Source organism: Oryctolagus cuniculus, chromosome 5 (genome assembly GCF_051225735.1).
Source record: "Oryctolagus cuniculus isolate XC-2025 breed Fujian yellow rabbit chromosome 5, ASM5122573v1, whole genome shotgun sequence".
In the NCBI taxonomy this organism is placed as follows: Eukaryota; Metazoa; Chordata; class Mammalia; order Lagomorpha; family Leporidae; genus Oryctolagus; species Oryctolagus cuniculus.
In genome coordinates, this window is record NC_142871.1 from 138695170 (window position 1) to 138711505 (window position 16336).

The window sequence follows — 16336 nt, forward strand, 5'->3', positions numbered from 1 at the left end:
GGGGCTTATCCTTTTCCGAAGACGTCTGGAAGACGAATACACTTCTAAATTTACGACCGGCGTGGGGAAGGTGGTGGTCTTTGAAATCCCGGGAACTACATCTCCCAGGCTCGTTGTCGGGGGGGGGGGGGGGGTGCTGTGTGGCGCATGCGCTCACTCTACAGCCCGGTACGCCGCAGCGCCCGTTCCCGCTGCCCTGCTCCCATTGGCTCTGTCTGTATAGTCATCGCTTCTATTGACTCATGTGCTCAGCACGCAGGCCTCTTATTGGTCCGTTGAGCTTCCGGGACGCCTCCTTTTCTTTAACACCCAGCTGATTGGCGGACGGCGGGGAGAGGCGGGCCTTGGAAACCGTCTCATGGTTGGGGGGCGGGGGGAAGATGGCGGAGCTAATGCTCCTCAGCGAGATTGCGGACCCGACGCGTTTCTTCACCGACAACCTGCTGAGCCCGGAGGACTGGGGTCTGCGGAGTGAGGCCACGGGGAGGGGAGAGAGCTATGGCAAACTGTGTACCTGGGACACACAGCGGGAAGGAAGCGGAGGCCCCAAGAGGGAGGCAGGGCAAACACGGAGTCCACCATCGGAGGAGGGCGGAGCAGGGGGGGCTCGCTGAGCGCTCAGGGGTGCGGGAGTCGGGAAGCGTGGGCAATGGCGAGTTGTTCCGGGGTCGAGGAAGGAGGGGCTGACGTTCTTTGGTTGTATCACTTTTCAAGTGGGCGGGCAGTGGGTCTGGCCGAGCCGAGCCAATGAGGGATGGGGCGCGGAGTGTGTGCGGCGTGTAGGCTGGGCGCCGGCGACCCCCGTGACAGCGCACTCCTTTGCAGACAGCACCTTGTACGCCGGCCTGGATGAAGTGGCCGACGAGCCGGCGCAGCTTTTTCCTTGCCCGGAACAGGATGTCCCGGTATTGCTGCCCCGGACTTTCTGTAACCCTGGGTGGGTGGGTGGGAGAGGTCCCAGAAGCCCGGCCTCTGTCTTACATTCCTGTTCTGCTCTGCTCCCGTGTGCAGTTTGACAGCAGCTCTCTGGATGTGGGGATGGATGCCAGCCCACCTGAGCCCCCCTGGGACCCTCTGCCTATCTTCCCGGGTGAGCTGCCTTTTGAGAAACCCTCATCTTCCCACCGTCCCCTGAAACCACGCAGTCCCCCGCGTCCCCTGCTTACTGTGCCTGCTCCGCATAAATGCGCGTGCGCTTCTCTCCCTGTAGTCCCCCGCACTGGCGTGTGCTCGCTAGGACGCCCTGGTGGAGCTCCCACCGCGGCCCCCACGTCTCTTCTTGGTGACCGCTTGCTGGTTACACGTTTTACCCCCCTTCCCTCCAGATCTTCAGGTGAAGTCTGAGCCGTCCTCCCCCTGTTCTTCCTCCTCTCTCAGCTCGGAGTCATCACACTTCTCCACGGAGCCCTCCGGCCAGGTGAGAGCCTGTCCCGCCCCCTGGTCGCTGGCAGAGCCTCTGTCCCCCGCTCCCTTCCCAAACAGGTGCAAAGGAAGCGATAGGTGGGGTTTGCCTTTGCCTTTTTCTGCCTATCCTTTTCCACACCCCACTCTGGTTGTGGACAGGTGGAAAGGATGTCTTTTAATAGTCAGCAACGTGGGGCTGGGGAGAAGAACGCTGGACACTGCTGAGAGTCCTGGACTGGCCCAGGTGCCCAGTCTTGGAAATCCTGCGACTTCTTCAGCACTCCCAGGAAGAGAGAAGGAACAGGGGCCAGAGACACTTAGTACCATTCAGACCAGAATGTCAAATAGTGGTTTGTGAGCTCCATAAAGCTTTCTTCTTGCTCGTACTCTCAACACCTACCTTGTTCTTGTTCTGTCTTTCTCTCACCCTGCTCCACCCCAACTGTCACCCAGGGCCCAGGAGTAGGGGAGGTGCTGCACGTGAAGACAGAATCCTTGGCGCCCCCGCTGTGCCTCCTGGGAGATGATCCAGCACCCCCATTTGAGATCGTCCAGATCAATGTGGGCTCCACTTCTGATGACCCCTCAGGTAACACCAAGTCCCAGGCTTCGCCAGGGTGAAAGAGGAAGGGACAGGTGGAGAGAATCTAGAAAGGAGAAGGAGACTTGGAGGAGCCCACAGCGAAGGCAGCATTGAACAGAGGGAAATGAGTTTTCTTTTTCTTTCTTGTTCCTAGAATCCTGTTGTGTCTCTCGGCTTACTGTTTGTATTTGTGAAAATCTTACTTATTTTCACTGTGTTTGAAAGGCAGACAGAGACAGAGAAAGAAAGAGATCCTCCATCTGCTGGTTCACTGTTCAAATGTCCACACCACCCAATGCTGAACCTGGACCCTAGACCTCTGGGTCTCCCTGGTAGGTGGCAGAGACTTAAATACTTGAGCCATTACCTGCTGCTTCCCACAGTGCTCATTATCAGGAAGATGGATTGGAAGCAGTGCCAGGACTTGAACCCCGGCGCTCTGATACCGGATGCTGGTATCCCAAAGCACTGTCTTAACTTTTGCACTGAACACTTGCCCCTAATTTACATTGGAAAAAACAAACAAACGTGTGGACAGTTTAGGGCATATTTATTTGTGTACTTCCACCCCTCAGGGTTTTATTTTAAATTTTTTTGACCATTCAGAAACATTGGAATACCATATACCTAATTCCTAGGTCGTGCAGTTAGCATTATTTGTGCTACTTTTAAAATGTTTTCAACTTGGGGTGGGCATTGTGCTACGGCAGGTTAAACCAATGGTTGGGACACCCACATCTCATACCCAACTGCTTGGAGTCCAGTCCCACTTCAGCTTCCTATCCAGCTTCTTACTGATGCACCTGGGAGGCAGCAGAAGGTGGCCCCTGCACTTGGGTCTCTGCCACCCACATGGGAGACCTGGACGGAGTTCCTGGCTCCTGGCATTGACCTGACCCATCCCAAGCCATTGTGAGCATTTGGGGAGTGAACCAGCAGATGGAAGATCTGTGTCTCCTTTTTTCTCTGTCCCTGTGTCCTTGAAATAAATAAATAAAATAAAAAATTTTTTTTTCTCAACTTTATTTGCCATTACGTGTTTATTTGATAAATATTTATTGAGCACCTATTCCCACGCCAGGTCCTGGACAGGGTGCTGGGAACATAAAGGTGAACAAGACGTGACCACCATTCTGACTTCAGAGTCCTGTGGGGTAGCAGAAGAAGCACAAGTACCAGTCGGATAATGCTAGGGGAGTGGTCGTCAGGGGGCCATGAAAGCTCCTACGAGGGCCCCTCAGCCAGACTGGGGCTGGATCTCGTGCTCCGGGAGGAAGGGTTTCCTGAGCCGAGTCTCTGAAGGACACATAGAAGTTAGCCAGTGGAGCATGAAGGAGTCGGCAGGTGTGCGTGTGTGTGTGTGTGTGTGTGTGTGTGTGAGGATCCTGCGTTTCTGCATGTGAGGAGGGTATGGGAATGGCAAGGAGCTGCGGAGGCTACAGGGTCTTGCGGAGGGGCTTCAGCTTTGATTCTGTGAGCAATCGAGAGTCTTGGAAGAATTAAGCAAGGGAGCAACATGATTAAGAAGATGACCCTGGTCATGCAGAGTTGAGAATTTGGACTGCAGAGAAGCGGGAGGACCAAGGAAGAGGCTAATGCTGTTCATTAAGATGCTGATGCCAAGAAGAAGGCAGATTTGGGAAAGGCTGATGTAGAGTGGATGAGTTGAGTGGCCTCCTGGGTTTCGGACGCGGGCAGCTGCCGGCGGGTAATGGTTCTGTTAGCAGGATAGCACCTGCGAAGGCAGGAGCTGCTGGGGCAGTGTTGTACCTGTTGGCTGTTGGTCTCAGGGGCCTTTCGGGTTTCCTGGCACGTGCTGTCGCTGGTGGACTTGGGCCAGCGGCTGGAGGGCTGGGGAGGCAACTAATGTGCTCCCTTCAGGTTTTCTCCCTGGGCTTTGCTGGGAACAGAGCAGGGAAGGGTGGAGTGTGGATTTGGAGGTTATATCCAGCAGATTGTTAAGTATCATTTCTTTTTTTTTATTTTTTATTTTTATTTATTTGACAGATAGAGTTAGACAATGAGAGGGAGAGACAGAGAGAAAGGTCTTCCTTCCGTTGGTTCACCCCCCAAATGGCCACTACGGCCAATCCGAAGCCAGGAGCCAGGTGCTTCTTCCTGGTCTCCCATGAGGGTGCAGGCGCCCAAGCACCTGGGCATCCTCCACTGCCCTCCCAGGCCACAGCAGAGAGCTGGACTGGAAGAGGGGCAGCTGGGATTAGAACCGGTGCCCATGTGGGATGCCGGTGCCACAGGTGGAGGGAGGATTAACCAAGTGAGCCACGGCGCTGGCCCCCTAAGTATCATTTCTTTCTTTCTTTTTTTTCTTTCCTTTTCTTTTCTTTCCTTTCCTTTTTTTTTTTTTTTTTTTTTTTTTTTTTTTTTTGACAGGCAGAGTGGATAGTGAGAGAGAGAGACAGAGAGAAAGGTCTTCCATTGCCGTTGGTTCACCCTCCAATGGCCGCCACAGCCGGTGTGCTGTGGCTGGCGCACCGCGCTGATCCGAAGGCAAGAGCCAGGTGCTTCCCCTGGTCTCCCATGGGGTGCAGGGCCCAAGCACTTGGTCCATCCTCCACTGCACTCCCTGGCCACAGCAGAGAGCTGGCCTGGAAGAGGGGTAACCGGGACAGAATCTGGCGCCCCAACTGAGACTAGAACCCGGTATGCCGGTGCCGCAAAGTGGAGGATTAGCCTAGTGAGCCACGGCGCCAGCCAGTATCATTTCTTAAAAATATTTTCTTTGAAAGGCAGACCTCCAGGGAGAGGGAGAAGGAAGAAGATGATCTTCCATGTACTGGTTCACTCCCTAGATGGTTTTGAAATGGCCAGGGCTTAGCCTAGTCAAAGCCAGGAGCCTGGAACTCCATCAGACTCTCCTACATGGGTGACAGGGGCCCAAGTGCTTGGGCCATCATTGCTGCTTTCCCAGGGACATCAGCAGGGAGCTGGATCAGAAATGGAGTAGCTGGGGCTACATCTGGTGCTTACATGGGATTCTGATGTCTACAACAGCAGCCCCTGTACCCATCACCCTGATAGGAGTGAGCATAGTCCTTGCTTTCGGAGAGTTCTTCCTTCCTGTGGGATTTTCATACTATGACTGTTGTCTAATTCAAAACACAAGTTGCATTGAGGTTTTAGAATAGCAGTATTAGCAATCACATAATTAAGTGCCAAAATGAGTAGCGTGGAGCAGAAGTGGTAGTGGACTGTTGACCTCTGGGCTGAATCTGACCCTCGGATAGGTCTGATTTCACTCCCACAAGGCCAAGCATTAGCTTTCATGGAGTGATCCGCAGGTCACACAGGTAGATTTAGCAGGTGCAATGAAGGACAGAGGTGCCCGAAGTTTTGTGAATTGGTGCCTAGGAGTGTGACGGACATTGAAGGGAATTCAGGTGAAGGGAGAAGCAGTGAGGCTCATTGAAGGCTGGTTGAATTGGACTTGAGAATGAAGTGACCAGCAAGCAGCAAGGGAGTCAGGACCGGGGCCCAGCTGAGCAGTCGGTGGAGTTGCAGACTTCGCAGTGGACAGCAGGGGATGCACCCGGCCAGGAAGAGCTGGAAATCCAGCCAGTTAGGAGGTTGGGCCGTATGCAGGCTGGAGACTGCCCCTGCCTGGGCCTCTTCTGTGTGAATGGATAAGGTCCAGGAGGAAGAAAGAGGGGAGCGCAGAAGGGCAAGGGCACCCTGAGGAAAACTGAGCAGCGATGGGGAAATGAGAGGAGCCGCTGAAGAAGGAGAGGCAGGAGAGCCGGCAGGTGCGCCGCTCTGTGGCTCTTCCTCCCGGACTGCCTGCCTCGCGCCGCGATCCTCTCATTTTTAGGTGCAGAGAGAAAGGACCCATTTGCCCATCCTAACGAATCTCTTCCCCTTCCTGTGGCTCTGACGCCCCGCTTTTTGTCTCGTCCTGCCACCCCCCAGACGTCCAGACCAAGACAGAACCTGTCTCTCCCTCTTCCTCGGTGCACTCTGAGGCCTCCCTGCTCTCAGCAGACACCCCGCACCAGGTGAGCGCCAGCCTCCCCTCCTCCCCGCAGGTGCCGGGCTGAGTGCTCGCCTTCCTTCCTCGACCCCTCCGCGACCCCCTCCTGACTGACACGCCTCCACCACGCCCATGCAGGCTTTCCTAGGAGAGGAGGTGCTGGAGGTGAAGACGGAGTCCCCGTCGCCTCCAGGATGCCTGCTCTGGGATGTGCCCGCGCCCTCATTTGGAGCTGTCCAGATCAGCATGGGCCCATCCTCGGATGGCTCTTCAGGTATTGGGGCCTCCTGCCCCACTCTGGGGTCCCTGGTGAGCGGCCTGTGGTCCTGACATTCCTTCCTCTCCCCTTGCTATAGACAGAGCCCCACCCCCCCGGAAGCCACCGCTGCAGCCTAAACCTGTGGTGCTAACCACTGTCCCGATGCCACCCCGAGCTGTGCCTCCCAGTACCGCTGTCCTCCTGCAGCCCCTCGTCCAGCCACCTGCAGGTACTCGAGGGAAGCACACAGGCGGGCGTGAGCTTGTCATGCTCCCAGCCTTGGGTGCTTGGGTGTGCAGTGTACTCCAGGACCCCACCTGACTCCCAGCTCTCTGGCCTCCCTCTTGCCCCAGTGTCCCCAGTTGTCCTCATCCAGGGTGCTATCCGAGTCCAGCCTGAAGGGCCAGTCCCCCCTGTTCCAAGGCCTGAGAGGAAGAGCATCGTCCCGGCTCCCATGCCTGGGAACTCCTGCCCGCCTGAAGTAGACGTCAGTACTGGGGACGGGAGGAGCAGGGCTTGCGATGGGGGGGGGGGGGGGAGTCTGTCGTGCGGAGAAGTGAGGGGGCAGCCCCAGAATGTGATCTGGGGGTCAGAGTGCATCCCTGTTTCTGTTTGAGTAGTGACTGCGGGTGACTTTCCAGTCCTTAGGTTTGCTCTCACTGCAGGTGGAAGGAATGGGGGTGGTCTTGGGAAATCATGGTTTGGCAGTGGTTGGGGGAAGGAACCCTCTTTAATTAGAGCAAAGTTAAGCTTGGGGCCCTGAAAAGGAGGACTGAGAAGGAAGACCACCTAGGAGAGGGGTCCCCCGGGACAGAGGCAGCTCCTCCCGCAGTCTGACTTCCCCCATTTCTGAGGAACAGTCGCAGGGAAGGGCTCCTCAGTGTTTTTGTGGTAAGATCCATCCGTGGCTGTGCAGATGGAGGTCAGAGAGGCAGGAGAGTGGCCCTGTGCTGACTGGTCCCCAGGTCTGGGGGCGTGGCCCCGCCCTCCGACTCATCGTTCATTCTCTTGATGTGTGCCCCCCACTCCACCCCGGTGCCTAGGCGAAGCTGCTGAAGCGGCAGCAGCGGATGATCAAGAACCGGGAATCGGCCTGCCAGTCCCGGAGGAAGAAGAAGGAGTACCTGCAGGGGCTGGAGGCGCGGCTGCAGGCCGTGCTGGCCGACAACCAGCAGCTGCGCCGGGAGAACGCTGCCCTCCGCCGGCGGCTGGAGGCCCTGCTGGCCGAGGTAGGGCGGACCCGGCCTGGGGACGCCCGGAAGGTGGCCTCCACGGGCGTGGGGTGACGCCTGTCTCTTGTCTCTTCCCTGCTCCCTAGAACAGTGAGCTCAAGCTGGGCTCCGGAAACCGGAAGGTGGTCTGCATCATGGTCTTCCTTCTCTTCATTGCCTTCAACTTTGGACCTGTCAGGTGAGACCCTCCTCACTCCCCAGCCCCACGGCTGCCTCGCTTTCTCCTCCCACACACGCACAGGATGTTGTGTGTTGGCAGCAGCGGTGGGGTGGCCGGCCAGTCCCTCCCTGCTCCGTCATCACTCCCCGGAGGCCACATCCTGGGGTGGGCGATGGCGATGACACCGGTGACAGCGGTGACCGTGAAGCGCTCCTGAGCTCCAGGCTCTCGGGTGGACGCTCTTTTTCTCCTGTGTCCCTGGGGCCTGTGAGGTGGGGGCCATTCTTGTTCCACCTCACAGAAGACTCGGGTTTAGGAGCAGACCGGACGCCACGCGGTCTGTGTGCGGAGCCCTCGCTCTCTCCCTCTTACTAACGCTGAGACCCTTTATCGCACTCTGCCCTGCCTTGCCCCCAGCATCAATGAGCCTCCTTCAGCCCCCGCCGCTCCGCGGATGGCCAGGGAGCAGCCTCTGCCCCAGAGACACTTGCTGGAGTTCTCGGAGCAAGAGCCAGTGCAGGAGGTCGAGCGCACCCAGGGGTCCTCCCGAGGCCCCGAGGAGCCCCAGGCCAGCCCTGCAGGCCAGCCCAGTTTCAGGTGAGGGGAGGGGGCCCTGTCCTTTAGGGGGCACGAGTGAGTCTCCCCAGGAGCTGCTCTGTGGGCAGGCACAGCTGCTGTCCTGCCGTCCTTGTTTCCTCTGGGGACGCAGCGCCGGGCGCTCTCTCCCCTTGCCTCCCCTCACCCCCACCCCCACCGCCTTGCCCCACTCCAGGAACCTGACCGCCTTCCCTGGGGGCACCAAGGAGCTCCTGCTGAGAGACCTGGACCAGCTCTTCCTCTCCTCCGACTGCCGGCACTTCAACCGCACCGAGTCCCTCAGGTGGGGGCTTCAGGCCCAGGGCCCCTTCCCGCTGCCGCCGGCTCCCCCACCTCCTCCTCACCCTCCTGGGTACGGCCCAGGGAGGTGGGTGTCCCGGCCCCGCCGGAGTCGTGATGGCTCCTGCGCTTCCCCAGGCTTGCCGACGAGCTCAGTGGCTGGGTCCAGCGCCACCAGAGAGGCCGGCGGAAGACCCCTCAGAGGGCCCAGGAGAGACAGGTAGGAGGGGGTGGGCCGGTGGCAGACAGGCCACCCGAAGCCGTTTAGCAGGCATTTCAGTGAGGGGTTGTTGGGAAGTAGAGGGTCGGGTATGAGGTGGCGTCGGCGTCCAGGGGGCCGTCTGTCTCTTTCCCCTTTCCCCTCACCCTCTCCAAATCCTTAGATACTTCTCCTTCTAGAAGGCTCAGCCGCGGAAGAAATCGCCTCCAGTTAGGACAATCCCCACCCAACCCCTGGGCCCCCCAGAAAGGTGAGTGCTCGTTAAATGGGGTTCCGCTCTCAAGAGCTGTGCTTCCCGGAGCCGTCCTGTGCCTCCCTCACCCGCGGGGGGTCTCCTGTTTCCCTTTCTCTCGCCCTCTTCCCCCTCTCCCCAGTGGGAACAGGGCATGGGCCTTAGTTCCTCCCAAATGCCGTCTCCCCGCCTGCTAGGAACTCCGAGGGCCAGCTGCAGCTCTACCGCCGCCCCGACCGCTCACAGCCGGAGTTTCTGGATGCCATCGACCGGCGGGAAGACACCTTTTATGTTGTTTCCTTCCGAAGGGTGAGTCCTTGCTCCCCTCGCGCACCTGCGACCCTGGGCTCTGCACACCCTGTCCTGAGTGGGGCCGCATTGGGGGAGGGGCTGCGGCATCTTTTCCTCCCCTGTGTCTCAGGACCACCTGCTGCTGCCCGCCATCAGCCACAACAAGACCTCCCGGCCTAAGATGTCCCTGGTGATGCCTGCCATGGCCCCCAACGGTAATCGTGGGGAGGGGGCCTGAGAGCGAGGATGGGGCAGGGGGCATTCTCACAGGGAGAGCCAGCAAGGGGGGCTGAGGGCAGGGGGCGTGGCTCCCAGGTGAGAAAGCTTCAAGTGGGCAAGAGGACACACGATGGGCCAAGAGGAGCGTGTGGGCCCCTCCCCTCGGAGATGCTGGGGCGTTGGGGCTGGGGGAACCTGCAGGCTCTACCTGCTCTTTCCTCCTCATGCCCTCTCTCTGACCTCACACTCTCCAATGGCGTTTTCGCTTCCTATCCCTCTCCTCCCTGTACCCAACTCCATCCCCAACGCAACTCCCACTGTGGGCCTGCCCCTCTCACCTTTTCTCACACCCCCCTGCCCCCATTTGTCTCTCCCTTCTCATAGAGACCCTGTCGGGTCGGGGAGCCTCCGGGGACTATGAAGAGATGATGCAGATCGAGTGCGAGGTCATGGACACCAGGGTGATTCACATCAAGACCTCCACGGTGCCCCCCTCGCTGCGCAAGCAGCCTGCCCAGGCCCCAGGCAACACCACGGCGTCGGCAGCCGGCCAGGCCCGACAGGCCTCCCCCCCGCCCCTCTACCTCAATCACCCCTGAGCCTCCACGCACGCCGACTGAGCACGGGGGCAGCTGGGACCCTGAGGGGCTGCCCTGCTCCCAGCTGAGGAGGCCCAGCCGCATCCCTTCTCAAAATACAGGCTCCCGGCGTTGCTCTGCGCCCCAGGCCCTGCCTCTTCTTGGACAGTGTTCAGTGAGGTTCTGTTTCGAGGTGGGAGGGCCCCTGCGACTCCCTATTCTTTGGTTTCTCATTTTTCGGGGTGGAGGTGGGATTTGGTCCCCAGGTGGGACAAGGGAATTTTTTATTTTATTTTTTTTTACATTTTGAGCTAGTTCCCGGGAATATAGGAGGGGTGGTGGTGGAGGGAGATGGGGTTTACGTGTGTGCATATCTTGTTTTTTATTATTAAATAAACAACGTGGAGGGAGTCAAAGGAATGGTGGCTGCCTTCCTGGCTCAGGACGGGGCGTGTGGGGGCAAGTGGTTCATGTAGGGCCAGCATCAAAGGAGCAAGCACTTGGAGGCACAGCCGGCCCTCGGGTGGGGTGGGTGTGGGCTCGCAGACCTCATGTCATCCCCCGGCCCCACCCTGCCGCCCCGGGGTACGTCTGTGTGTAGCAGGGCTGCCCCACGCGAGACAGTAAGACGACAGATCTCAGTAAACAGGAAGGCCGGGGAGCCCCACGCCCGCCAGGGGGCGCGGCCTGCCTGCGTCCCCGCTCCCCCGCAGCTTCTCCCTCCCTCTCTCCCTTGCTTTCCAGGATGAGAAGCTCACACAAACAAGGAGCGCTGGGGCCAGCTGGCTCGCAGCCCTGCAGGAGGGGCCGCAGTGGGGAAGGGGTGGTATTCGGGAGGGAGGGAGAGGGTGTTTCAAGACATCCTCTTCTCCCTAAAATGGAGGAGACTGAGCCCCGAGAATCCACTCAGGCAGAACAGGCGTGCGTTTTCATTCAGAGGAAAGGCAGCCGGTCGAAGTGAGAGACTGAGGCTCAGCCCAAGCTGGAGGGAACCCCGTCCAGCGGTGCCTCAGGCCTGACCCTGCAGGAGCGGCCTGGGTCAGCTGGAGGGTGTGAGCCGGGCCTGGGCTCCACGCCCGGATGACTGGACAGGGGCTGCCCGGGCCATAAGCCCAGGCCTGAAGAAGGGAGAAGGAACCTCACGTGGCCGGCCAGACTCTCCCCACAACCCCCCAGCCGGCCTTTACTGTGTTTGGGGTGAAAACAGACCCGGTGGCCATGGCAACCTGGAACTGGGGCTCCCAGGAACTAGACCTCTCCTCCCTCCAGAGGGCAGCCCTGGCTCCTCAGCCAGGCTTCCTGTCCCAGGGCCCCACGAACCGTAGCCAGCACTCTCCGGGTAGTACGTGCAGTGAGAACTAGGGCTTAGGGAACAGTTCACCTGAGCTGGCTGCCCTGCCTTGCCTTCTGTTAGTGGGTATCCTGAAACATCCGAGCCTTCGTTCCCTCGCCTGTGAAGTGGGATGCTCCCCCAGCTTCCTCGGTGACGTAGGCTGAGAGGTGGCGGCTGCAGCGCCGGGGCACAGTAGACCCCTTTCCTCAGCCCTCACTTTCCCTGCCATTTACACTGTCCGTTTCCATCTGTTCCACCTTCATCCCATCTGGGTCCGTCACTGTTCATTTTCCCATTGCTCTGTGTCCGTCTGGACACTTCCCACTCGGGGAAAGTGCTAGAAGTGCCTGCCTCCCATCCCAGGGGCTCTCTGTACCTCGGGGACTGGCCAGAGACAGACAGCCGGCACCCTTGTGTGAAGCTGGGGTCAGACCTTCCGATCAAGGGAGCAGATTGGTAGCAAGTGTTGAGAGAGATGTGGAGACAGGTCTTCTGCAGGGAATGAAGGCAGGCCCTGGGCTGCCACCCCCAGGCCTGTGTGGCTCTCCATTCCTCTGGCCACACCCCACCCAGGGTCACCTCAGCGACTCCTCCCTGTCCTGAGGGACCCTGGGGATCCCTGCCTTTTGGGCTCCGTCTTCCCTGCCCCGTCGTCCCTCCCGACTCCTTTCCTCACACTCTACCATCACCCCCACAGCTGATCACAGCTGTGTGCCTGGAGCTTTGTTCTGGGTCGGTTTCTTCTTGCCTGTTTCCCTCCCTGTCCCTGTCTGGGTCTTCTCATTGCTTCCTGCTCTTCCTCCCTGGTTCTGGCCACCCCTCTGTTTCCTTCCCACTGCTCTGTCCACATCCTGGTCCCTCCATCGCTTCCCCTCTGCTCCCCAGCCCGTCTTCTCCTCCTTCCTCCCCCTGCTCCCTTCACTTCCCCACGCCAATCCCCTGTCCTCGTCCCAGCTGCGGGGGCCGGTGCTGGGGAGCATGATGTTTGCCTCATCGTTCTGCTATGGCTTCTGGATGCAGCACATCTGGATTCCGGGGCCCAGATGTGTGGTTGCCACAGCGACCTCAGTCCCTCTGGTAAATACAGGCGCCCACCCGGCCCAGAGCGCAGAGGAAAACAATTGTGTGACTTTCTTTTGTCACGAGATAGCAATGTCCTCCCCCTCCCTTTGCCCCACACCCATGTCTCTAGACAGGGAGTTCTGCGGGGTCCATTCAGGTCCAAGCTTTCCTGTGACCCTCTCGCCCGTGTCGCCCTTGCCTGCTGGTGCTGTGCTCTCTTCCGTCCACCTCCTCTAGACCCCCCACACAGCCGTCTTGTGTTAATTTCTTCTGAGACCACACTATAACTCGATGCAGAGCAGGTCTCCGGCAGTCAGCTTCTACAGCCTTCTCCCCGCAGAGCCCTTCCGGGAGCCACTTCACTTGTGTGTCTGCTGTCTTCAATCCCTTCCTTTCCCGGCGCTGTTGTGGGGAGGACGGAGAGAATACAGGCTTTGAAACCAGCAAGCCTGGGGAGATCCCTGTCCCCACCACGCCACCACGAGCAAAGTGCCCTGGATGAGCCACTTAATGCCTGGGAGCTGCTCTTTGCTCAGCGCACAGCGGGATTAATAAAAACTGCTTGTCAACGGAAGCCCAGCACAACTGTGTGTGTCTCAGCCCTCTCTGGGACCGCGTGCTTGGACCGCAGCCCCCCGGCCTCTCCTCGTTCCCCTCTTTATCCCTCAGGTCCTCGCCCTCAGTTGCCCTGACGCTGCTGTTCCTTCCGGTCGCCCTGTCTTTCTGTTTCTTCTTTTCTGCATCTGTTATCCCTCAGCCTCTTGAAGTCAGGCCAGCAACTTGGAAGATCATTCAAGGGTGGAGGTCCGAGCTGAAGACCCTTGTCCCGAGGATCCAGAGAACAGCCAGAGTGCATGACAGTCCTGGACGGCCCTGGGACCTTCCCACCAACCCTCGGGAGAGCCTCGCGCCTGTGGCTCCCTACTAGACACACTCCCTCCCAGTGCTCTCTCTACTGCTGCTGATGAGCCCTTGGCGCACCTGCACGGCGCAGGCTCGGTGCTCTCCTGATGAGATGCAGACATGTAGAAGGCACAAGTTCCACCGAGACCTTGAAACCGAGAGGTGAACCCAGTGTTAGCAGTGATTACTTCAGAACTTGAAATCTGTCAAGTGTCTGGGGGTTTCCAGAAATGCTGTGCCCCGTTCCGCTCTGAGACCCCACCCCCCACAGCAGCCAGTCCTCAGCAGCGGCTTCCAAAGCCTCTGGGGCCATCCTCCGGCTCTTGCTTCTGACCAGAGTCTGGGTCACATGAACCTACGATGACCATACTTCCCAAACAAGAAAGCCAAGACAGGGCATGGGGGGAAGTGGCCGTGGCCGTGGAACAGATACCTGCTCCGTGTGGTCTGCTCTCCCGTGTGTTGGTCTCGAGACCCTCACCTTTTCGGTTTCTGTCCCCCAAGCCCCTATCAGGAGGTCCGAGGGAGGCTGTTACCACCCCCTGGTTCTGGGGGCTTCAGGCCAAGGCAGAGGAAGGAAGCAGAGCCCAGCTCTGTCCAACATGATGACTTCATTGTCTCCATCAAAGCCAGGAAAAATACAGACATGGACACACGGGGACACCCATGCGAGAGCCCATGTGTGCCACACAGATCTAACACGGCATCTTGCCCCAGCCACACGCCCTGCCCAGAAGCACTGGCACACCTGAGCTGTGGATGTAGACAGCTGTGCCCTAACCCAGCTGGCAGAATCAGGCACATGGAGACTCCTTCCTGTCCCTCTCCCCATCGCCTGTGTCTTGGCCAAGGGCACCCGGGTGGTGAGGTGGTGGTGGGGCAGGAAGAACTCAGTCTTCAGTGTGGAGCCCCCTGTGAGGGCAGTGGTGGAAAAATGAGGCTGCAGGAAACCCCCACAGACACATGATCTGTGCCTGCCTCCCCAGCCGTCCTGTCTGCCGTCCCCTGGGTCTTTCACCGCCTGAGACCAACGTGCTCTTTTTGTGCAACCCCTCACTCTCTCCCCACTGCGTTCCTGCCCCCTGCAGCTTCACCCCTCCATGTGTGGACCCCACCCCATATTTGCCTCCTTCGTTTGTCATCCCTACACTTTCTTCCTAACCTTCAGCCTTGCCTTCCTCGTCCCCCTGAACCCCAGATTCCTCCCCAAGTCTTAGATGTGTGCGTCCTGGTGTTCAGCCCAAGCTGCTCCTGCTGTTTCTCTAGGAACTTGCTGAGGTGGAAGAACGAAAAGGCAGCAGTGATCCTGAATTGAGGACAGGAAAGGGACTGGGCAGAACTGGCAGGGAGGGGCAGCCAGGTGGGCGCCGTAGGATGGATGGTTCCTGGATGGTTCCACGTGGCAGAGGGGCTCAGGCCCAAGGATGCCTCCCACCCCCGCCTCTGCTCCCCGCCCTGCACTGCCTGGTGGAAATCAGACGGCTGAAGGCGTGGGGCGGCAGACAAATGGATTGAGAAGCACGCTGGAGCTGGAACAGCTGGAACGGCAGTGGCTGGAGTGAGGGATGGGGAGCCCGGGGAGAGGGCTGCAGAAGGGCCAGCCTTGAGAAAGGGTGTGGGCAGGGAGGAGAGAACTGGGCGACAGGTGGGCAAGTGGTCGGGAAGCATGAAACAGCCTGAGGACAGACTGTCCAGTTGGGCAGAAAGCAGGGTGAGGGAAAGGAGTTTCCTATGGGATGGGGGAAGAACAGGGGTGGTGAGACCAGCAAGGTGAGGCTGTGGGGGGACAGACAGGGAGGGGACCGGAGGAGAGGAGGGGTGGCGTGCAGGAGGGCCTGCAGGGGTGGGAGGACCTGCCCTATCTCCGCTCCCCTCCCTGACCTCATGCTGGTCCTCCCCTTCTCCTCCCCCTGCTCGCTGCAGGCTCCCTCCCTCTCTGTGTCGCTGCCGAGATCCAAGCTTGGCTCAGTCGTGGTCAGGGCTCCGTGAGCCTCTGCTGCAGGGCACAAGCGAGGGGGACCTTCAGGGAGCCTGCCCTGCCCTGCCCTGAGACAGCTTCCTTCCAGGACTGGGGACAGCAGGTGCAGAGGCACTGCAGCTGCCCCATTGCCCAGGTAAGGAACAGGGAGACCAGATCCGCGAGCAGGGAGAGGCGAGGGGGTTCTCTTCTGTCCCCAGGACAGCAGGAAGGCTGCTCAGAGTGCCTCCTGGGGCAGTGACTTGCTCTTCAAAGGAGGTGGGAAGGCCAACAGGGACGACTCCTGCAGAGGGTGTGTCTGGAAGGACAGGCTCTGTGTGTGTGTGTGTGTGTGTGTGTGTGTGTCTTGGCGGGAGAACGCCAGAGTTTGGATGAGATGCGCACACCTGAGAGGGGTCAGGGACAAACACCAAGGGACTCTGGACTCAGGTGGTGGCTGGAAGGCGGCGGCAGCTGCAGTGAGATGGCCCCTGGGCTGTAGAGGTGCTGGGGCTGGGGGAGGGCCAGGCTAGGCTGAGCTGGGGGGCAGCTGAGCCCTGCGAGGGAAGTGCAGGTGGAAATTCCAAGTGCCGGGGCAGGAGGTGCCAGCGGGAGCTCCGCAGGTGGCAGCACCTGAGTTTCAGGACCTGGGAGGGAGTCTGGGGAGTCTGGAGCCATCAGGAAATGCAGAAATGGGGCAGCCAGGACGCTGGGGTCTGGGAAAGGTGCAGAGCACGATCCTGAAACTGTTTTTGGCCGAGAGCAGTGCGCCCGGGACTCACGGTTCAGCAGGGCTAGCGTGGCTGGGAGACGTCCCAGGAAGGCACAGGGCTCCGACTTGACTCCGTCCCCATCCAGGCTCCCCCTGCTTCTGTCCGTCTGACCTCCCCCCCCACCACGCAGACACACGTGACACACCCCGGTGGGGCGGGCGGGCCCCTTATCTCGCCTGGAAAGAATTTAATGGCAGAGAAACAACTGGAAGTGGAACTGAAGGGAACTCCTCGGAAGCAGCTCGGAAACACCACAGCTGCCGTCTGCC

The 16336-nt window shown here is 59.3% G+C and overlaps 2 protein-coding genes and 1 long non-coding RNA gene across 15 annotated transcripts in view; 2 read left to right on the forward strand and 1 right to left on the reverse strand.

The window, feature by feature from the left end:
* Nucleotides 1-308: 308 nt before the first annotated feature.
* ATF6B (activating transcription factor 6 beta) lies at nucleotides 309-10455 on the forward strand. 5 transcript variants are annotated; one of them, XM_089334234.1, is made up of 18 exons: nucleotides 309-462; nucleotides 826-905; nucleotides 1012-1090; nucleotides 1326-1417; nucleotides 1858-1993; nucleotides 5912-5997; nucleotides 6111-6246; nucleotides 6329-6460; nucleotides 6585-6718; nucleotides 7275-7460; nucleotides 7550-7641; nucleotides 8041-8220; nucleotides 8396-8503; nucleotides 8638-8719; nucleotides 8899-8969; nucleotides 9149-9260; nucleotides 9373-9457; nucleotides 9846-10455. In XM_089334234.1, the coding sequence occupies exons 1-18, from the start codon at nucleotides 381-383 to the stop codon at nucleotides 10058-10060; spliced, it is 2088 nt and encodes a 695-aa protein (XP_089190360.1). In that variant the 5' UTR covers nucleotides 309-380; the 3' UTR covers nucleotides 10061-10455. The 5 variants fall into 5 exon arrangements, with proteins under 5 accessions (XP_089190360.1, XP_089190361.1, XP_089190358.1 ...); XM_089334235.1 differs by having other exon boundaries at nucleotides 8902-8969; XM_089334232.1 differs by having other exon boundaries at nucleotides 317-471.
* Nucleotides 10456-12177: 1722 nt separating this feature from the next.
* On the reverse strand, nucleotides 12178-16189 carry LOC149126733 (uncharacterized). Its single transcript, XR_016234682.1, has 3 exons — nucleotides 16077-16189; nucleotides 13416-13485; nucleotides 12178-12836 (listed from the first exon to the last, which is right to left on the reverse strand). It is a non-coding gene; the product is annotated as an uncharacterized LOC149126733 (long non-coding RNA).
* Nucleotides 15261-16336, forward strand: part of TNXB (tenascin XB) — a 59090-nt gene continuing 58014 nt past the window's right edge. For all 9 annotated transcript variants that reach the window (XM_089334222.1, XM_089334223.1, XM_089334224.1 and 6 more), the window contains exon 1: nucleotides 15261-15451. The gene's annotated coding sequence lies outside the window, so the exon portion shown is untranslated. The remainder of the gene's footprint in view (nucleotides 15452-16336) is intronic.